The 23159-nt window shown below is 59.4% G+C and overlaps 1 protein-coding gene across 1 annotated transcript; it reads right to left on the bottom strand.

Annotated features, from left to right (window-relative positions):
* Positions 1-240: 240 nt before the first annotated feature.
* Positions 241-20388, bottom strand: LOC133629076 (rhodopsin kinase GRK1-like; the record flags this gene model as incomplete). The annotated part of the gene is made up of 4 exons (XM_062019712.1): positions 19962-20388; positions 10118-10413; positions 5307-5434; positions 241-398 (listed from the first exon to the last, which is right to left on the bottom strand). Coding segments are annotated over exons 1-4 (1009 nt in total), but the record flags the coding sequence as incomplete, so codon positions are not given.
* Positions 20389-23159: the final 2771 nt, after the last annotated feature.

Consider the following 23159-nt stretch of genomic DNA (forward strand, 5'->3'; position numbering starts at 1 on the left):
TAGTAACCGCCAGTAACACCTCCCCAGGAGCCCTCCCAGTGCCCTGGCTGCACCAGTATCACCAGTAACCACCAGTAACACCTCCCCAGGAGCCCTCCCAGTGCCCTGGCTGCACCAGTATCACCAGTAACCACCAGTAACACCTCCCCAGGAGCCCTCCCAGTGCCCTGGCTGCACCAGTATCACCAGTATCCCACCAGTATCACCAGTAAGACCCCCCAGGAGCCCTCCCAGCGTCACCAGCGTCGTCCAGCAGGACGTTCTCGGGCTTGAGGTCTCGGTAGACGATGCGGTGCTGGTGCAGGTGCTCCAGGCCCAGCAGGATCTGTGCCGTGTAGAACACAGCCCTGGGCTCGGGGAAGCCGGGGTTCTGCTCGTCCACGTTGTAGATGTGGTACCTGCCAGCCCAAGGACCCCGCTGCTTCCCTCAGAAACCCACCTAAAACCCACTTTTTTCCCTCAAAACTCCACCAAACCACACTTTTTCCCTCAGAAACACACCTAAAAACCCACTTTTTTCCCTCAAAACTCACCAAACCACACTTTTTCCCTCAGAAACACACCTAAAACCCACTTTTTTCCCTCAAAACTCCACCAAACCCCACTTTTTCCCTCAGAAACCACCTAAAACCCACTTTTTTCCCTTAAAAGTCTGCCATAACCCCACTTTTCTCCTCAGAAACCCACCTAAAACCCACTTTTTTCCCTCAAAACTCCACCAAACCACACTTTTTCCCTCAGAAACACACCTAAAACCCACTTTTTTCCTCAAAACTCCACCAAACCCCACTTTTTCCCTCAGAAACACACCTAAAACCCACTTTTTTCCCTCAAAACTCCACCAAACCCCACTTTTTCCCTCAGAAACCACCTAAAACCCACTTTTTCCCTTAAAAGTCTGCCATAACCCCACTTTTCTCCTCAGAAACCCACCTAAAACCCACTTTTTTCCCTTAAAAGTCTGCCATAACCCACTTTTCTCCTCAGAAACCCACCTAAAACCCACTTTTTTTCCCTTAAAAGTCCACCAAACCCCACTTTTCTCCTCAGAAGCCCATCTAAAACCCACTTTTTCCTCTCAAGAGTCTGCCAAAATCCCACTTTTCTCCTCAAAACTCCACCTAAAACTCACTGTTTTCCCTCAAAAGTCCATCAAACCCCATTTTTTCCCTCAGAAACACACCAAAATACCCCACTTTCTCCTCAGAAACCCACCTAAAAAACACTTTTCCCCTCAAAAGTCCACCAAACCCTCTTTTTTCCCTCAGAAACCCACCAAAATATCACTTTTTCCCTTAAAAACCCTCCTAAAACACACTTTTTCTCTCAGAACTCCACCAAAACCCACTTTTTTCCCTTAAAAGTCTGCCAAAACCCCACTTTTCTCCTCAGAAACCCACCTAAAACCCACTTTTTTCCCTTAAAACTCCACCAAAACCCACTTTTTCCTCTCAAGAGTCTGCCAAAACCCCACTTTTCTCCTCAAAACTCCACCTAAAACTCACTGTTTTCCCTCAAAAGTCCATCAAACCCACTTTTTCCCTCAGAAACACACCAAAATATCACTATTTCCCTTAAAAACCCTCCTAAAACACACTTTTTCTCTCAGAACTCCACCAAAACCCACTTTTTTCCCTTAAAAGTCTGCCAAAACCCCACTTTTCTCCTCAGAAACCCACCTAAAAACCACTTTTTCCCTCAAAACTCCACCAAACCCCACTTTTCCCTCAGAAACCCACCAAAATATCACTTTTTCCCTTAGAAACCCACCTAAAACCCACTTTTTCCCTCAAAAACCCACCAAAATACCCCACTTTTTCCCTTAGAAACTCACCTAAAACCCACTTTTTTCCCTCAAAAGTCCACCAAACTCCACTTTTCTCCTCAGAAACACACCTAAAACCCACTTTTTTCCCTCAGAAACCCACCAACATATCACCTTTTCCCTTAGAAACCCACCCAGAACCCCACTTTTCCCCTCAGAACTCCACCAAAACCCACTTTTTCCTCTCAAGAGTCTGCCAAAACCCCACTTTTCTCCCCAGAAACCCACCCAAAACCCACTTTTTTCCCTCAAAAGTCCACCAAACCCACTTTTTCCCTCAGAAACCCACCAAAATATCACTTTTTCCCTTAGAAACCCACCTAAAACCCACTTTTTCCCTTAAAAGTCCACCAAACCCCATTTTTTCCCTCAGAAACCCACCAAAATATCACCTTTTCCTCAGAAACACACCTAAAACCCCACTTTTTTCCCTCAAAAGTCCACCAAACCCCACTTTTTCCCTCAGAAACCCACCAAAATATCACTTTTTCCCTTAGAAACCCACCTAAATCCCACTTTTTTCCCTCAAAAGTCCACCAAACCCCTATTTTCCCCCTCAGAACTCCCCCAAACCCCCTTTTCTCCTCAGATCTCACCCAAACCCCACTTTTTCCCTCAGAACGGCCCCAGATCCCCCTTTTTAACCTCAGCTCTCCCCCAAACCCCCTTTTTCCCCTCAGAACTCCCCCAAACCCACTTTTTTCCCTCAAAAGTCCACCAAACCCCCCTTTTCCCCTCAGCTCTCCCCCAAACCCCCCATTTTCCCCCCAGAACTCCCCAAACCCCATTTTCCCCTCAGAACTCCCCCAAACCCCCTCTTTCCCCTCTGAACTCCTCAAATCCACCTTTTCCCCCTCAGAACACCCCCAAATCCCCGTTTTCCCCTCAGAATTCCCCCAAACCCCTTTTCCCCTCAGAACCCCCCCAGACCCCCCTTTTTAACCTCAGACTCCACCAAAATCCTATTTTTCCCCCTGAACTCTCCCCAAACCCCCTTTTCCCCTCAAAATTCCACCAAATCCCCTTTTTTCCCCCTCAGAACTCCCCAGATCCCCCATTTCCCCCTCATCTCTCCCCCAAACCCCCATTTTCCCTTCAGCTCCCCCCCAAACCCCCTTTTCCCCTCAGAACTCTTCAAACCCACTTTTTTCCCCTAAATCCCCTTTTTCCCCTCAGAACTCCCCCAAAGCCCCTTTTTCCCCTCAGCCCCCCCCCAAACTCCCCCGTTTTCCCCTCAGAACTCCCCCAAACCCCCCATTTTTCCCCTCAGAATTCCCCCAAACCCCTTTTTTCCCTCAGAACTCCCCCAGACCCCCCTTTTTAACCTCAGATCTCCACCAAAAACCCCATTTTTCTCTCAGAACTCCCCCAACCCCCCCTTTTCCCCCCCCAGAACTCCCTCAAACCCCCTTTTTCCCCTCAGCTCTCCCCAAATCCCCTCTTTTTCCCTCAGAAGTCCATGAAAACCCCCTTTTCCCCTCAAAATTCCACCAAATCCCCTTTTTTCCCCCTCAGAACTCCCCAAACCCCGTTTCCCCCCAGAACTCCCACAACTCCACCATTTTCCCCTCATCTCTCCCCCAACCCCCCCATTTTCAACTCAGCTCCCCCCCAAAGCCCCTTTTTCCCCTCAGAACTCCCCCAAACCCCCATTTTTCTCCTCAGCCCCCCCCAAACCCCTTTTTCCCCTCAGAACCCCCCCCAGATCCCCCATTTTCCCCCTCATCTCTCCCCAAAACCTCCATTTTTCCCCTCAGCTCTCCCCCAAACCCCTTTTTTCCCTCAGAACCCCCCCCCAGATCCCCCATTTTTTCCCTCAGAACCCCCCCCCCCAGACCCCCCCCTTTTTCCCCTCAGAACCCCTCCAAACCCCCTTTTCCCCTCCCCCAAACCCCCATTTTCCCCTCAGAACTCCCCCAAATCCCCCATTTTTTCCCCTCAGAACCCCTCCCAGATCCCACATTTTCCCCCCAGGACTCCCCCGAACCCCCATTTTCCCCTCAGAACTCCCCCCAAACCCCCATTTTTCCCCTCAGCTCCCCCCCCAACGCCCTTTTCCCCCTCAGAACTCCCCCAACGCCCTTTTCCCCTCAGAACTCCCCCAAACCCCCCATTTTCCCCTCAGAACTCCCCCAAACCCCCATTTTTCCCCTCAGAACTCCCCCAAACCCCCCTTTTTCCCCTCAGCTCTCCCCCAAATCCCCTCTTTTTCCCTCAGAAGTCCATGAAAACCCCCTTTTCCCCTCAAAATTCCACCAAATTCCCTTTTTTTCCCCTCAGAACTCCCAAACCCCGTTTCCCCCCAGAACTCCCACAACTCCACCATTTTCCCCTCAGCTCCCCCCCAAACCCCTTTTTTCCCTCAGAAACCCCCCCCAGATCCCCCATTTTTCCCCTCAGAACTCCCCCAAACCCCCATTTTTCCCCTCAGAACTCCCCCAAACCCCCTTTTTCCCCTCAGAACCCCCCCAAACCCCCTTTTTCCCCTCAGAACTCCCCCAAACCCCCATTTTTCCCCTCAGAACTCCCCCAAACCCGTTTTTCCCCTCAGAACCCCCCCAAACCCCCTTTTTCCCCTCAGAACTCCCCCAAACCCCCTTTTTCCCCTCAGCTCCCCCCCAAACCCCTTTTTTTCCCTCAGAAACCCCCCCCAGATCCCCCATTTTTCCCCTCAGAACTCCCCCAAACCCCCATTTTTCCCCTCAGAACTCCCCCAAACCCCCTTTTTCCCCTCAGAACCCCCCCAAACCCCCTTTTTCCCCTCAGAACTCCCCCAAACCCCCATTTTTCCCCTCAGAACTCCCCCAACCCGTTTTTCCCCTCAGAACCCCCCCCAAACCCCCTTTTTCCCCTCAGAACTCCCCCAAACCCCCTTTTTCCCCTCAGCCCCCCCCAAACCCCCATTTTTCCCCTCAGAACTCCCCCAAACCCCCTTTTTCCCCTCAGAACTCCCCCAAACCCCCATTTTTCCCCTCAGAACTCCCCCAAACCCTCTTTTTTCCCTCAAAAGTCCACCAAACCCCTTTTTCCCCTCAGAACTCCCCCCAGATCCCCCATTTTCCCCTCAGCCCCCCCCAAACCTCCATTTTTACCCTCAGATCTCCCCCAAACCCCCATTTTCTCCTCAGATCTACCCCAACCCCCCTTTTCCCCTCAGCTCTCCCACAACCCCACCATTTTCCCCTCAGCTCCCCCCCAAACCCCCATTTTCCCCTCAGAACTCCCCCAAACCCCCATTTTCCCCTCAGAACCCCCTCCCAGATCCCCCATTTTTCCCCTCAGATCTCCCCCCAACCCCATTTTCCCCTCAGAACTCCCCCAAACCCCCATTTTTCCCCTCATCTCCCCCCCCAACCCCACCATTTTCCCCTCAGAACCCCCTCCCAGATCCCCCATTTTCCCTTCAGCCCCCCCCCCCAAACCCCATTTTCCCCTCATCTCGCCCCAAACCCCCCACCCCCACCCCCCCTTTTCCCCTCACCGCAGGTCGCCGCCGTTCATGATGGTCATGACGAGGCAGAGGTCGCTCTTGGTCTGGAAGGCGCAGGCCAGCGCCACGATGAACGGGCTGTGCACCCGCGCCAGGATCCGCTTCTCCACCAGGGCGGCCTGCGCACGCCACGGGCCGCTCGCACCCGAAACCCGCGCTTCTGCCCCCAAAACAGCCCCCACCCCTGCCCACGGAGAGGCGGCGTCTGACCCCAAAGCGGCTGCGGGCGGCACGCGGCGGGGAATGAGGGTAAAAACGGGGAAAGAGGGGAAAGGGGATGAGGGGACAGAGGGACGGCTGAGGGACAGACGGACAGACGTGGGGACAGAGGGACGGACATGGGGACAGAGGGACAGACATGGGGACAGAGGGACGGCTGAGGGACAGAGGGACAGACATGGGGACAGAGGGACAGATATAGGGACAGATGGACAGATATGGGGACAGAGGGACAGACATGGGGACAGAGGGACGGACATGGGGACAGAGGGACGGACATGGGGACAGAGGGACAGATATGGGGACAGAGGGACAGACATGGGGACAGAGGGACGGCTGAGGGACAGAGGGACAGACGTGGGGACAGAGGGACAGATATAGGGACAGACGGACAGATATGGGGACAGAGGGACGGACATGGGGACAGAGGGACAGATATGGGGACAGAGGGACAGACATGGGGACAGAGGGACAGACGTGGGGACAGAGGGACGGCTGAGGGGACAGAGGGACAGACATGGGGACAGAGGGACAGACATGGGGACAGAGGGACGGCTGAGGGACAGAGGGACAGACGTGGGGACAGAGGGACAGATATAGGGACAGACGGACAGATATGGGGACAGAGGGACGGACATGGGGACAGAGGGACAGATATGGGGACAGAGGGACGGACATGGGGACAGAGGGACAGATATGGGGACAGAGGGACAGACGTGGGGACAGAGGGACGGCTGAGGGGACAGAGGGACAGACATGGGGACAGAGGGACGTCTGATGGGACAGAGGGACACCTGATGGGACAGATGGACAGCCATGGGGACAGAGGGATGGCTGAGGGGACAGAGGGACAGATATGGGGACAGAGGGACAGACATGGGGACAGAGGAACACCTGATGGGACAGGGGGACACCTGATGGGACAGAGGGACAGACATGGGGACAGAGGGATGACTGAACAGACAGACAGGAGGACAAAGGGACTGATTTGAGGTCAGAGGGACAGATATGGGGACAGAGGGACAGATATAGGGACAGAGGGACAGATATGGGGACAGATGGACAGATATGGGGACAGAGGGACAGACGTGGGGACAGAGGGACAGATATGGGGACAGATGGACAGATATGGGGACAGAGGGACAGACGTGGGGACAGAGGGACAGATGTGGGGACAGAGGGACGGTTGAGGGACAGAGGGACAGATATGGGGACAGAGGGACAGATGTGGGGACAGAGGGACAGCTGATGGGACAGAGGGACAGACATGGGGACAGAGGGACGGCTGAGGGACAGAGGGACAGATGTGGGGACAGAGGGACAGATATAGGGACAGAGGGACAGATATGGGGACAGAGGGACAGCTGATGGGACAGAGGGACAGACATGGGGACAGAGGGACAGACATGGGGACAGAGGGACAGATATAGGGACAGAGGGACAGACGTGGGGACAGAGGGACAGACATGGGGACAGAGGGACAGACATGGGGACAGAGAGACAGATATGGGGACAGATGGACAGACATGGGGACAGAGGGACAGATGTGGGGACAGAGGGACGGTTGAGGGACAGAGGGACAGACATGGGGACAGAGGGACAGATGTGGGGACAGAGGGACAGATGTGGGGACAGAGGGACAGACATGGGGACAGAGGGACAGATGTGGGGACAGAGGGACAGATGTGGGGACAGAGGGACGGCTGAGGGACAGAGGGACAGACATGGGGACAGAGGGACAGATGTGGGGACAGAGGGACGGTTGAGGGACAGAGGGACAGATGTGGGGACAGAGGGACAGACATGGGGACAGAGGGACGGCTGAGGGACAGAGGGACAGACATGGGGACAGAGGGACAGATGTGGGGACAGAGGGACGGTTGAGGGACAGAGGGACAGATGTGGGGACAGAGGGACAGCTGATGGGACAGAGGGACAGATGTGGGGACAGATGGACAGATATGGGGACAGAGGGACGGCTGAGGGACAGAGGGACAGACATGGGGACAGAGGGACGGATGTGGGGATAGAGGGACAGATATGGGGACAGAGGGACAGATGTGGGGACAGATGGACAGATATGGGGACAGAGGGATGGCTGAGGGACAGACAGACAGACGTGGGGACAGAGGGACGGCTGAGGGACAGACGGACAGATGTGGGGACAGAGGGACAGATATGGGGACAGACAGGAGGACAAAGGGGGTGATTTGAGGACAGAGGGACAGATATGGGGACAGAGGGACAGACATGGGGACAGAGGGACACCTGATGGGACAGAGGGACAGACATGGGGACAGAGGGACAGCTGATGGGACAGAGGGACAGATGTGAGGACAGACGGACAGACATGGGGACAGAGGGACAGATATGGGGACAGAGGGACAGACATGGGGACAGAGGGACAGCTGATGGGACAGAGGGACAGATGTGAGGACAGACGGACAGACATGGGGACAGAGGGACAGACATGGGGACAGAGGGACAGCTGATGGGACAGAGGGACAGATGTGGGGACAGAGGGACACCTGATGGGACAGAGGGACATCTGAGGGTACAGATGGACAGATATGAGGACAGAGGGACAGATATGGGGACAGAGGGACAGACATGGGGACAGATGGACAGATATGGGGACAGAGGGACACCTGATGGGACAGATGGACAGACATTAGGACAGAGGGACAGACATGAGGACAGAGGGACAGATGTGGGGACAGATGGACAGATATAGGGACAGAGGGACATCTGATGGGACTGAGGGACAGATATGGGGACAGATGGACAGATATGAGGACAGAGGGACATCTGATGGGACAGAGGGACAGATATGGGGACAGATGGACAGATATGAGGACAGAGGGACATCTGATGGGACAGAGGGACAGATATGGGGACAGATGGACACCTGATGGGACAGAGGGACAGATATGGGGACAGATGGACAGATATGAGGACAGAGGGACATCTGATGGGACTGAGGGACAGATATGGGGACAGATGGACAGATATGGGGACAGAGGGACACCTGATGGGACAGAGGGACAGATATGGGGACAGATGGACAGATATGAGGACAGAGGGACATCTGATGGGACAGAGGGACAGATATGGGGACAGAGGGACACCTGATGGGACAGAGGGACACCTGATGGGACAGAGGGACAGATATGAGGACAGAGGGACAGATATGGGGACAGATGGACAGATATGAGGACAGAGGGACATCTGATGGGACAGAGGGACAGATATGGGGACAGAGGGACACCTGATGGGACAGAGGGACACCTGATGGGACTGAGGGACAGATATGGGGACAGATGGACAGATATGAGGACAGAGGGACATCTGATGGGACTGAGGGACAGATATGGGGACAGATGGACACCTGATGGGACAGAGGGACAGATATGGGGACAGATGGACACCTGATGGGACAGAGGGACAGATATGGGGACAGATGGACAGATATGAGGACAGAGGGACATCTGATGGGACAGAGGGACAGATATGGGGACAGATGGACACCTGATGGGACAGAGGGACAGATATGGGGACAGATGGACAGATATGAGGACAGAGGGACATCTGATGGGACAGAGGGACAGATATGGGGACAGATGGACACCTGATGGGACAGAGGGACAGATATGGGGACAGATGGACAGATATGAGGACAGAGGGACATCTGATGGGACTGAGGGACAGATATGGGGACAGATGGACAGATATGGGGACAGAGGGACACCTGATGGGACAGAGGGACAGATATGGGGACAGATGGACAGATATGAGGACAGAGGGACATCTGATGGGACAGAGGGACAGATATGGGGACAGAGGGACACCTGATGGGACAGAGGGACACCTGATGGGACAGAGGGACAGATATGAGGACAGAGGGACATCTGATGGGACTGAGGGACAGATATGGGGACAGATGGACAGATATGAGGACAGAGGGACATCTGATGGGACAGAGGGACAGATATGGGGACAGAGGGACACCTGATGGGACAGAGGGACACCTGATGGGACAGATGGACAGATATGGGGACAGAGGGACACCTGATGGGACAGAGGGACAGATATGGGGACAGAGGGACAGATGATGGGACAGAGGAACACCTGATGGGACAGAGGGACAGATATGAGGACAGAGGGACAGACATGAGGACAGAGGGACAGATGTGGGGACAGATGGACAGATATAGGGACAGAGGGACATCTGATGGGACAGATGGACAGATATGGGGACAGAGGGACGTCTGATGGGACAGAGGGACAGATATGGGGACAGATGGACACCTGATGGGACAAAGGGACAGATATGGGGACAGAGGGACAGATATGGGGACAGAGGAACACCTGATGGGACAGATGGACAGATGTGGGGACAGAGGGACATCTGAGGGACAGAGGGACAGACATGGGGACAGAGGAACACCTGATGGGACAGATGGACAGATATGGGGACAGATGGAGATCTGATGGGACAGAGGGACACCTGATGGGACAGATGGACAGCCATGGGGACAGATGGACACCTGAGGCCCCCTCCACCCCCCCAGCAGCCCCCTCACCTCGTAGCCCTGTCTCTTCTTGAGGCGCTTCTTGTTGAGGCGCTTGTTGGCGTAGAGCATGCCGGTGGCGCGGCGCTGGCACGCGCACACCTCGCCGAAGCCGCCGCGGCCCAGCACCCGCAGCTCGGCGAAGGCCTCGGCGCCCACGGGCTGCCGCTCCAGCCACTTGAACTGCGCGAAGCGCCCGAACTCCGGCGCCGAGCGGTACGGGCCCCACGCCACGGCCTCCAGGTGGCCCAGCAGCTCGGCACGCGCCAGGGAGAAGTCATCTGCAAGGGCACACGGGTAAGGGAGCCCTGTGGCTACCAACAGGGGCGTTGTGGCTACTGGAGAGGGGTGAGGGACACCAGTGGGAGTGGTGTGGATACCAACAGGGGCGTTGTGGCCACTGGAAGAGCTGGTGTGGTTGCCAACAGGGGCGTTGTGGCCACTGGAGAGGGGTCAGGGACACCGGTGAGAGCCCTGTGGCTACCAACAGGGGCGTTGTGGCTACTGGAGGGGGGTCAGGGACATCAGAGGGAGCAATTTGGCTACCAACAGGGGTGTTGTGGCTACTGGAGGGGGGTCAGGGGCAACAGTGGGAGCCCTGTGGCTAGCAACAGGGGCGTTGTGGCCACTGATGAGGGTGGTGTGGCTACCAACAGGGGTGTTGTGGCTACTGTAAGGGGGTCAGGGACACCAGTGGGAGTGGTGTGGCTGCCAACAGGGGCGCTGTGGCCACTGTAAGGGGGGTCAGGGACATCAGTGGGAGCAGTTTGGCTACCAACAGGGGCGTTGTGGCTACTGGAGAGGGGTCAGGGACATCGGTGAGAGCCCTGTGGCTGCCAACAGGGGTGTTGTGGCTACTGTAAGGGGGTCAGGGACACCAGTGGGAGCCCTGTGGCTGCCAACAGGGGTGTTGTGGCTACTGGAGGGGGGTCAGGGACACCAGTGGGAGTGGTGTGGCTACCAACAGGGGCGTTGTGGCCACTGTAAGAGCTGCTGTGGCTATCAACAAGGTCATTGTGGCCACTGTAAAAGGGTGTCATAGCCACCAGTGGGAGCCCTGTGGCTCCCAACAAGGGCTCTGTGGCCACTGCAGGGTGTCCTGGCTGGCCCCGAGGCTCTGTGGCCACTGCAGGGTGTCCTGGCTGGCCCCACAGGCACGAGCCCACGGAGGCCTCGGCGCCCACGGGCTGCCGCTCCAGCCACTTGAACTGCGCCAAGCGCCCGAACTCCGGCGCCGCTCGGTACGGGCCCCACGCCACGGCCTCCAGGTGGCCCAGCAGCTCGGCACGTGCCAGGGAGAAGTCGCCTGCAAGGGCACACGGGTAAGGGAGCCCTGTGGCTACCAACAGGGGCGTTGTGGCCACTGGAGAGGGGTCAGGGACACCAGTGGGAGCCCTGTGGCTACCAACAGGGGCGTTGTGGCCACTGGAGAGGGGTCAGGGACATCAGAGGGAGCAATTTGGCTACCAACAGGGGCGTTGTGGCTACTGGAAGAGCTGGTGTGGTTGCCAACAGGGGCGTTGTGGCCACTGGAGAGGGGTCAGGGACACCAGTGGGAGCCCTGTGGCTACCAACAGGGGTGTTGTGGCCACTGCAAGAGCTGGTGTGGTTGCCAACAGGGGTGTTGTGGCCACTGGAGAGGGGTCAGGGACACCAGTGGGAGCCCTGTGGCTACCAACAGGGGAGTTGTGGCAACTGCAGAGGGGTCAGGGACACCCATGGGAGCCTTGTGGCTACCAACAGGGGCGTTGTGGCTACTAGTGGGGGTGGTGTGGCTACCAACAAGGGCGTTGTGGCTACTGGTGGGGGTGGTGTGGCTGCCAACAGGGGTGTTGTGGCCACTGGAGGGGGGTTTGGCTACCAACAGGGGCGTTGTGGCTACTAGTGGGGGTGGTGTGGCTACCAACAAGGGCGTTGTGGCTACTGGTGGGGGTGGTGTGGTTGCCAACAGGGGTGTTGTGGCCACTGGAGGGGGGTTTGGCTACCAACAGGGGCATTGTGGCCACTGAAAGGGGGGTTGTGGCCACTGGAGGGGGGTCAGGGACATCAGAGGGAGCAGTTTGGCTACCAACAGGGGCGTTGTGGCTACTGGAGAGGGGTGAGGGACATCGGTGGGAGCGCTGTGGCTACTGGAGGGGGGTCAGGGATACCCATGGGAGTGGTGTGGCTACCAACAGGGGTGTTGTGGCCACTGCAGAGGGGTCAGGGACACCGGTGAGAGCCCTGTGGCTACCAACAGGGGCGTTGTGGCCACTGGAAGAGCTGGTGTGGTTGCCAACAGGGGCGTTGTGGCCACTGGTGAGGGTGGTGTGGCTACCAACAGGGGCATTGTGGCCACTGGAAGAGCTGGTGTGGTTGCCAACAGGGGTGTTGTGGCCACTGGAGAGGGGTCAGGGACACCAGTGGGAGCCCTGTGGCTACCAACAGGGGGGTTGTGGCCACTGGAGAGGGGTCAGGGACATCAGAGGGAGCAGTTTGGCTACCAACAGGGGTGTTGTGGCTACTGGAGAGGGGTCAGGGGCAACAGTGGGAGCCCTGTGGCTGCCAACAGGGGCGTTGTGGCCACTGATGAGGGTGGTGTGGCTACCAACAGGGGTGTTGTGGCTACTGTAAGGGGGTCAGGGACACCAGTGGGAGCCCTGTGGCTACCAACAGGGGCGTTGTGGCCACTGGAGAGGGGTCAGGGACATCAGAGGGAGCAATTTGGCTACCAACAGGGGCGTTGTGGCTACTGGAAAGGGGTCAGGGACACCAGTGGGAGCCCTGTGGCTACCAACAGAGGCGTTGTGGCTACTGGTGAGGGTGGTGTGGTTGCCAACAGGGGTGTTGTGGCCACTGGAGGGGGGTTTGGCTACCAACAGGGGCATTGTGGCCACTGAAAGGGGGGTTGTGGCCACTGGAGGGGGGTCAGGGACACCGGTGAGAGCCCTGTGGCTACCAACAGGGGCGTTGTGGCCACTGGAAGAGCTGGTGTGGTTGCCAACAGGGGCGTTGTGGCCACTGGTGAGGGTGCCCTGTGGCTACCAACAGGGGCGTTGTGGCCACTGGTGAGGGTGCCCTGTGGCTACCAACAGGGGCGTTGTGGCCACTGGTGAGGGTGGTGTGGCTACCAACAGGGGCATTGTGGCCACTGGAAGAGCTGGTGTGGTTGCCAACAGGGGTGTTGTGGCCACTGGAGAGGGGTCAGGGACATCAGAGGGAGCAATTTGGCTACCAACAGGGGCGTTGTGGCTACTGGAGGGGGGTCAGGGACATCAGTGGGAGCCCTGTGGCTGCCAACAAGGGCGTTGTGGCTACTGGTGGGGGTGGTGTGGCTGCCAACAGGGGTGTTGTGGCTACTGTAAGGGGGTCAGGGACACCAGTGGGAGCCCTGTGGCTGCCAACAGGGGCGTTGTGGCCACTGGAGAGGGGTCAGGGACACCAGTGGGAGCCCTGTGGCTACCAACAGGGGGGTTGTGGCCACTGGAGAGGGGTCAGGGACATCAGTGGGAGCCCTGTGGCTACCATCAGGGGCGTTGTGGCTACTGGTGAGGGGTGAGGGACACCAGTGGGAGTGGTGTGGCTACCAACAGGGGTGTTGTGGCCACCGTAAGGGGGTCAGGGACACCCATGGGAGTGGTGTGGCTACCAACAGGGGCATTGTGGCCACTGGAGGGGGGTCAGGGACATCAGTGGGAGCCCTGTGGCTGCCAACAAGGGCGTTGTGGCTACTGGTGGGGGTGGTGTGGCTACCAACAGGGGCATTGTGGCTACTGGAGGGGGTGTCATGGCCGCCAGCACTGTCATAGTCACCAGTGGGAGCGGTGTGGCTACCAACAGGGGCGTTGTGGCCACTGGAGAGGGGTCAGGGACACCAGTGGGAGCCCTGTGGCTACCAACAGAGGCGTTGTGGCTACTGGTGAGGGTGGTGTGGTTGCCAACAGGGGTGTTGTGGCCACTGGAGGGGGGTTTGGCTACCAACAGGGGCATTGTGGCCACTGAAAGGGGGGTTGTGGCCACTGGAGGGGGGTCAGGGACATCAGAGGGAGCAGTTTGGCTACCAACAGGGGCGTTGTGGCTACTGGAGAGGGGTGAGGGACATCGGTGGGAGCGCTGTGGCTACTGGAGGGGGGTCAGGGATACCCATGGGAGTGGTGTGGCTACCAACAGGGGTGTTGTGGCCACTGCAGAGGGGTCAGGGACACCGGTGAGAGCCCTGTGGCTACCAACAGGGGCGTTGTGGCCACTGGAAGAGCTGGTGTGGTTGCCAACAGGGGCGTTGTGGCCACTGGAGAGGGGTCAGGGACACCAGTGGGAGCCCTGTGGCTACCAACAGGGGTGTTGTGGCTACTGGAGAGGGGTCAGGGACACCAGTGGGAGCCCTGTGGCTGCCAACAGGGGCGTTGTGGCCACTGTAGGAGCTGCTGTGGCTACCAACAGGGGCGTTGTGGCTACTGGTGAGAGTGGTGTGGCTACCAACAGGGGCGTTGTGGCCACTGTAGGAGCTGCTGTGGCTACCAACAGGGGCGTTGTGGCCACTGTAAGTGGGATCAGGGACACCAATGGGAGCCCTGTGGCTACCAACAGGGGCGTTGTGGCCACTGGTGAGGGTGGTGTGGCTACCAACAGGGGCATTGTGGCCACTGGAAGAGCTGGTGTGGTTGCCAACAGGGGTGTTGTGGCCACTGGAGAGGGGTCAGGGACACCAGTGGGAGCCCTGTGGCTACCAACAGGGGTGTTGTGGCTACTGGAGAGGGGTCAGGGACACCAGTGGGAGCCCTGTGGCTACCAACAGGGGCACTGTGGCTACTGGAAGAGTTGGTGTGGTTGCCAACAGGGGTGTTGTGGCCACTGGAGAGGGGTCAGGGACACCAGTGGGAGCCCTGTGGCTACCAACAGGGGGGTTGTGGCCACTGTAAGGGGGTCAGGGACACCAGTGGGAGCCCTGTGGCTACCAACAGAGGCGTTGTGGCTACTGGTGAGGGTGGTGTGGCTACCAACAGGGGTGTTGTGGCCACTGGAGGGGGGTTTGGCTACCAACAGGGGCATTGTGGCCACTGAAAGGGGGGTTGTGGCCACTGGAGGGGGGTCAGGGACATCAGAGGGAGCAGTTTGGCTACCAACAGGGGTGTTGTGGCTACTGGAGGGGGGTCAGGGGCAACAGTGGGAGCCCTGTGGCTGCCAACAGGGGCGTTGTGGCCACTGATGAGGGTGGTGTGGCTACCAACAGGGGTGTTGTGGCTACTGTAAGGGGGTCAGGGACACCAGTGGGAGCCCTGTGGCTACCAACAGGGGCGTTGTGGCCACTGGAGAGGGGTCAGGGACATCAGAGGGAGCAGTTTGGCTACCAACAGGGGCGTTGTGGCTACTGGAAAGGGGTCAGGGACACTAGTGGGAGCGGTGTGGCTACCAACAGGGGCGTTGTGGCTACTGGTGGGGGTGGTGTGGTTGCCAACAGGGGTGTTGTGGCTACTGGAGAGGGGTCAGGGACATCAGAGGGAGCAGTTTGGCTACCAACAGGGGTGTTGTGGCTACTGGAGAGGGGTGAGGGACACAAGTGGGAGTGGTTTGGCTACCAACAGGGGCGTTGTGGCCACTGGAGGGGGTGTCATGGCCATCATTGGCAGTGGTGTGGCTACCAACAGGGGCGTTGTGGCTACTGTAAGGGGGGTCAGGGACACCAGTGGGAGTGGTTTGGTTACCAATAGGGGCGTTGTGGCTACTGATGAGGGTGGTGTGGCTACTGGAGAGGGGTCAGGGACATCGGTGGGAGCCCTGTGGCTACCAACAGGGGCGTTGTGGCCACTGATGAGCTTGGTGTGGCTACCAACAGGGGCGTTGTGGCTACTGGAGAGGGGTCAGGGACACCAGTGGGAGCCCTGTGGCTGCCAACAGGGGCATTGTGGCCACTGTAGGAGCTGCTGTGGCTACCAACAGGGGCGTTGTGGCTACTGGTGAGGGTGGTGTGGCTACCAACAGGGGCGTTGTGGCTACTGGTGAGGATGGTGTGGCTACCAACAGGGGCATTGTGGCTACTGTAAGGGGGTCAGGGACACCAGTGGGAGCCCTGTGGCTACCAACAGGGGCATTGTGGCTACTGGTGGAGGTGTCATGGCCACCAGCACTGTCATAGTCATCAGTGGGAGCGCTGTGGCTACCAACAGGGGCGTTGTGGCTACTGGTGGGGGTGGTGTGGCTACCAACAAGGGCTTTGTGGCCACTGTAAGAGCTGCTGTGGCTGCCAACAAGGGCATTGTCACCATCCCAGTGACTACCAGCACCACTCCAGTCCCCACCAGCACTATCCCAGTCCCCACCAGCACCACCCCAGTGCCCACCAGCCCCCCCTAGTCCCCACCATCACCACCCCAGTGCCCACCACCACCACTCCAGTCACCACCAGCACCATCCCAGTTCCCACCAGCACCATCCAGCTCCCTCCAGCACCATCCAGCTCCCACCAGCACCACCCCAGTGCCCACCAGCCCCCCCTAGTCCCCACCATCACCACCCCAGTGCCCACCACCACCACTCCAGTCACCACCAGCACCATCCCAGTTCCCACCAGCACCATCCAGCTCCCTCCAGCACCATCCAGCTCCCACCAGCACCACTCCAGTTCCCACCAGCACCATCCCAGTGCCCACCAGCACCATCCCAGTGCCCACCAGCACCATCCCCGCTCCCACCAGCACCATCAAAGTGCCCACCACCACCACTCCAGTCACCACCAGCACCACCCCAGTGTCCAGCACCACTATCCCAGTGATCACCAGCACCACTCCAGTCCCCACCAGCCCCCCCCATTGCCCACCATCATCACCCCATTGCCCACCAGCACCACCCCAGTCCCCACCATCACCATCCCAGTGACCACCTGCATCTTCCCAGCTCCCACCAGCCCACCCCCATTGCCCACCATCACCACCCCAGTTCCCACCAGCACCTTCCCAGTGCCCACCAGCACCATCCCAGTGCCCACCAGCACCATCCAGCTCCCTCCAGCACCATCCAGCTCCCACCATCACCATCCCAGTGCCCACCAGCACCACTCCAGCTTCCACCAGCACCACTCCAGCTTCGACCAGCACCACTCCAGTTCCCACCAGCACCATCCCAGTGCCCACCAGCACCATCCCAGTGCCCACCAGCACCACTCCAGCTCCCTCCAGCACCACCCCAGTTCCCACCAGCATCTTCCCAGTGTCCACCAGCACCATCCAGCTCCCACCAGCACCACTCCAGCTCCCTCCAGCACCACCCAGCTCCCACCAGCACCACTCCAGTTCCCACCAGCAGTTTCCCAGTTCCCACCAGCACCACTCCAGTTCCCACCAGCAGTTTCCCAGTTCCCACCAGCACCACTCCAGTTCCCACCAGCAGTTTCCCAGTTCCCACCAGCACCATCCAGTGCCCACCAGCACCATTCCAGTTCCCTCCAGCACCACCCCAGTTCCCACCAGCATCTTCCCAGTGTCCACCAGCACCATCCAGCTCCCACCAGCACCACTCCAGCTCCCTCCAGCACCACCCAGCTCCCACCAGCACCACTCCAGTTCCCACCAGCAGTTTCCCAGTTCCCACCAGCACCACTCCAGTTCCCACCAGCAGTTTCCCAGTTCCCACCAGCACCACTCCAGTTCCCACCAGCAGTTTCCCAGTTCCCACCAGCACCATCCAGTGCCCACCAGCACCATTCCAGTTCCCTCCAGCACCACCCCAGTTCCCACCAGCATCTTCCCAGTGTCCACCAGCACCATCCAGCTCCCTCCAGCACCACTCCAGCTCCCTCCAGCACCACCCAGCTCCCACCAGCACCACTCCAGTTCCCACCAGCAGTTTCCCAGTTCCCACCAGCACCACTCCAGTTCCCACCAGCAGTTTCCCAGTTCCCACCAGCACCACTCCAGTTCCCACCAGCAGTTTCCCAGTTCCCACCAGCACCATCCCCGCTCCCACCAGCACCATCAAAGTGCCCACCACCACCACTCCAGTCACCACCAGCACCACCCCAGTGTCCAGCACCACTATCCCAGTGATCACCAGCACCACTCCAGTCCCCACCAGCCCCCCCCATTGCCCACCATCATCACCCCATTGCCCACCAGCACCACCCCAGTCCCCACCATCACCATCCCAGTGACCACCTGCATCTTCCCAGCTCCCACCAGCCCACCCCCATTGCCCACCATCACCACCCCAGTTCCCACCAGCACCTTCCCAGTGCCCACCAGCACCATCCCAGTGCCCACCAGCACCATCCAGCTCCCTCCAGCACCATCCAGCTCCCACCATCACCATCCCAGTGCCCACCAGCACCACTCCAGCTTCCACCAGCACCACTCCAGCTTCGACCAGCACCACTCCAGTTCCCACCAGCACCATCCCAGTGCCCACCAGCACCATCCCAGTGCCCACCAGCACCACTCCAGTTCCCACCAGCACCGTCCCAGTGCCCACCAGCACCATCCCAGTGCCCACCAGCACCACTCCAGCTCCCTCCAGCACCACCCCAGTTCCCACCAGCATCTTCCCAGTGTCCACCAGCACCATCCAGCTCCCACCAGCACCACTCCAGCTCCCTCCAGCACCACCCAGCTCCCACCAGCACCACTCCAGTTCCCACCAGCAGTTTCCCAGTTCCCACCAGCACCACTCCAGTTCCCACCAGCAGTTTCCCAGTTCCCACCAGCACCACTCCAGTTCCCACCAGCAGTTTCCCAGTTCCCACCAGCACCATCCCAGTGCCCACCAGCACCATCCCAGTCCCCCACCATCACCATCCAGTGCCCACCAGCACCATCCCAGTCCCCACCATCGCCATCCCAGTGCCCACCAGCACCATCCAGCTCCCTCCAGCACCATCCAGGTCCCACCATCACCATCCCAGTGCCCACCAGCACCATCCCAGTGCCCACCAGCACCACTCCAGCTTCCACCAGCACCACTCCAGCTTCGACCAGCACCACTCCAGTTCCCACCAGCACCATCCCAGTGCCCACCAGCACCACTCCAGCTCCCTCCAGCACCACCCCAGTTCCCACCAGCATCTTCCCAGTGTCCACCAGCACCATCCAGCTCCCTCCAGCACCACTCCAGCTCCCTCCAGCACCACCCAGCTCCCACCAGCACCACCCAGCTCCCACCAGCACCACTCCAGTTCCCACCAGCAGTTTCCCAGTTCCCACCAGCACCACTCCAGTTCCCACCAGCAGTTTCCCAGTTCCCACCAGCACCACTCCAGTTCCCACCAGCACCATCCCAGTGCCCACCAGCACCATCCCAGTGCCCACCAGCACCACTCCAGCTCCCTCCAGCACCACCCCAGTTCCCACCAGCATCTTCCCAGTGTCCACCAGCACCATCCAGCTCCCTCCAGCACCACTCCAGCTCCCTCCAGCACCATCCCAGTGCCCACCAGCACCATCCCAGTGCCCACCAGCACCACTCCAGTTCCCACCAGCAGTTTCCCAGTTCCCACCAGCACCACTCCAGCTCCCACCAGCACCACTCCAGCACCATCCAGCTCCCACCAGCACCACTCCAGCTCCCACCAGCATCACTCCAGCTCCCTCCAGCACCATCCAGCTCCCACCAGCACCACTCCAGCTTCGACCAGCACCCTCCAGTTCCCACCAGCACTATCCCAGTGCCCATCAGCCCCCCCTAGTCCCCACCAGCACCACCCCATTGCCCACCAGCACCATCCCAGCTCCCACCATCACCACCTCAGTGACTAGCACCACCACCCCAGTGCCCACCAGCACCACCCCAGTGCCCACCATCACCACCCCAGTGCCCACCAGCCCCCCCCCATTGCCCACCACCACCACCCCAGTCCCCCCCCACCCCTCACCCCTCGCACCCCGCCTCCCACCTCGCGCCTGCTCGCTGAGGAACCCGCAGCGCTGCTCCGCTCCCGGGGCCATGAAGCGGCTCCGCACCCTCCGCTCCGCCTCGTCCCGCTCGGCTCCATCGCAGCGCCCCAGCGCATCCAGCTCATCCCACAGCTCCGCAGCCGCCGCCAGCTCCGGGGTCCGGGCCAGGAACCTCCGGAACAGCCGCTGCCCGATGGGCTGCTCCACGCACTGCCACGCGAACGACCTGTCCTCCTCCTCCTCCTCCTGCCTTCCTCCTCCTCCTCCTCCTCCTCCCCCGGCCAGGCGCGCTCGCAGCGCCTCGCACTGGCTGATGTGGGGCAGCCGCAGGCGCTGCCGCCGATCCCGGCTCGGAGCCCCCGGACCCCCGCGGGCTGACACATAAGCGGAGTTGGCGACCACCGTCTCCAGGCCGCCGATGTCCATGGCTGGGGAGAGGGGAGGGGGAAGGGGGTGAGGGGTGGTGGGGTGCGGAGGGGTGGGGGAGGGTGAGACCTGGTGCAGTGCATGAGGATGAGGAGGGTGAGACCTGGTGCAGTGCATGAGGATGGGGAGGGTGAGACCTGGTGCAGTGCATGAGGATGAGGAGGGTGAGACCTGGTGCAGTGCATGAGGATGGGGATGAGGATGATGATGGGCTGAGCCCTGGTGCAGTGCATGAGGATGAGGAGGCTGAGCCCTGGTGCAGTGCATGAGGATGAGGAGGCTGAGCCCTGGTGCAGTGCATGAGGATGAGGAGGCTGAGCAGTGCAGGACAGGGGAGGCTGAGCCCTGGTGCAGTGCATGAGGATGAGGAGGCTGAGCAGTGCATGAGGACAGGGGAGGCTGAGCCCTTGTGCAGTGCAAAAGGATGAGGAGAGTCTGAGCCCTTGTGCAGTGCATGAGGATGAGGATGAGGATGAGGATGAGGATGAGGATGAGGAGGCTGAGCCCTTGTGCAGTGCATGAGGATGAGGATGAGGATGAGGATGAGGATGAGGATGAGGAGGCTGAGCCCTTGTGCAGTGCATGAGGATGAGGGAGGCTGAGCAGTGCACTAGGACAGGGGATGTTGAGTCCTTGTGCAGTGCATGAGGATGAGGAGGCTGAGCCTTTGTGCAGTGCATGAGGATGAGGAGGCTGAGCCCTGGTGCAGTGCATGAGGATGAGGAGGCTGAGCCCTGGTGCAGTGCATGAGGATGAGGAGGCTGAGCAGTGCAGGACAGGGGAGGCTGAGCCCTGGTGCAGTGCAGGAGGATGAGGAGGCTGAGCCCTTGTGCAGTGCATGAGGATGAGGAGGCTGAGCCCTGGTGCAGTGCATGAGGATGAGGAGGCTGAGCCCTGGTGCAGTGCATGAGGATGAGGAGGCTGAGCCCTTGTGCAGTGCATGAGGATGAGGAGGCTGAGCAGTGCAGGAGGATGGGGAGGCTGAGCCCTTGTGCAGGGCATGAGGATGGGGAGAGGCTGAGACCTTGTGCAGTGCATGAGGATGAGGAGGCTGAGCAGTGCAAGAGGATGAGGAGGGTGAGCCCTTGTGCAGTGCATGAGGATGGGGAGAGGCTGAGACCTTGTGCAGTGCATGAGGATGAGGAGGCTGAGCAGTGCAGGACAGGGGAGGCTGAGCCCTGGTGCAATAAAAGAGGATGGAGAGGCTGAGCCCTTGTGCAGTGCATGAGGATGAGGATGAGGAGGCTGAGCCCTGGTGCAGTGCATGAGGATGAGGAGGCTGAGCCCTGGTGCAGTGCATGAGGATGAGGAGGCTGAGCCCTTGTGCAGTGCATGAGGATGAGGAGGGTGAGACCTGGTGCAGTGCATGAGGATGGGGAGGCTGAGACCTGGTGTAGTGCATGAGGATGAGGAGGCTGAGCCTTGTGCAGTGCATGAGGATGAGGAGGGTGAGCCCTTGTGCAGTGCATGAGGATGAGGAGGGTGAGACCTGGTGCAGTGCAGGAGGATGAGGAGGGTGAGACCTGGTGCAGTGCAGGAGGATGAGGAGGGTGAGACCTGGTGCAGTGCATGAGGATGGGGAGGCTGAGACCTGGTGTAGTGCATGAGGATGAGGGAGGCTGAGCCCCTGTGCAGTGCAAAAGGATGAGGAGAGTCTGAGCCCTTGTGCAGTGCATGAGGATGAGGAGGCTGAGCAGTGCATGAGGACAGGGGAGGCTGAGCCCCTTGTGCAGTGCAAAAGGATGAGGAGAGTCTGAGCCCTTGTGCAGTGCATGAGGATGAGGAGGGTGAGCTCTTGTGCAGTGCATGAGGATGAGGAGGCTGAGCCCTTGTGCAGTGCATGAGGAGGGGGAGGCTGAGCCCTTGTGCAGTGCAAAAGGATGAGGAGAGTCTGAGCCCTTGTGCAGTGCATGAGGATGAGGATGAGGATGAGGATGAGGATGAGGATGAGGATGGGCTGAGCCCTTGTGCAGTGCATGAGGATGAGGATGAGGATGAGGATGAGGATGAGGATGAGGATGGCTGAGCCCTTGTGCAGTGCATGAGGATGAGGATGAGGATGAGGATGAGGATGATGATGGGCTGAGCCCTTGTGCAGTGCATGAGGATGAGGATGAGGATGAGGATGAGGATGAGGATGAGGATGAGGATGAGGATGGGCTGAGCCCTTGTGCAGTGCATGAGGATGAGGATGAGGATGAGGATGAAGATGAGGATGAGGATGAGGATGAGGATGAGGATGAGGATGAGGATGGGAGGCTGAGCCCTGGTGCAGTGCATGAGGATGAGGATGAGGATGAGGATGAGGATGAGGATGAGGATGAGGATGAGGATGGGGAGGCTGAGCCCTTGTGCAGTGCATGAGGATGAGGATGAGGATGATGATGGGCTGAGCCCTCGTGTACCACACGGCCCTGGGGGTGGGGTTTGAGGGTTTGAGGGTTCAACCGACCTTCCTCCCCCCCTCCCCCCCTCCCCCAGGATTAACCCCCCCCTCCCCGGGCCAAGGTCACGGCTCTTAAAGGGCCAGCGCTATAATTAGCGGGTAAGCGGCTCACAGGGGCTCGTGCATAAGCTGCTTTCACCACGGTCCGTCCCCCCCCTCGACCCCACCCCCCATGGCACCCCCCCATAATGCACCGGGGGGGGAGGGGCCATGGGAATGACCCCCCCCCCTTTATGGCAGCAAAGGATGATGGGGGGAGGGGGGAAGAGGGACCCCTCCCCTCCCCCCCAACCCACCCCCCCAAAGGGGACACAGGCACTGGGAG

The sequence above is a fragment of the Colius striatus genome, unplaced genomic scaffold (assembly GCF_028858725.1).
Source record: "Colius striatus isolate bColStr4 unplaced genomic scaffold, bColStr4.1.hap1 scaffold_124, whole genome shotgun sequence".
Taxonomy (NCBI): domain Eukaryota; kingdom Metazoa; phylum Chordata; class Aves; order Coliiformes; family Coliidae; genus Colius; species Colius striatus.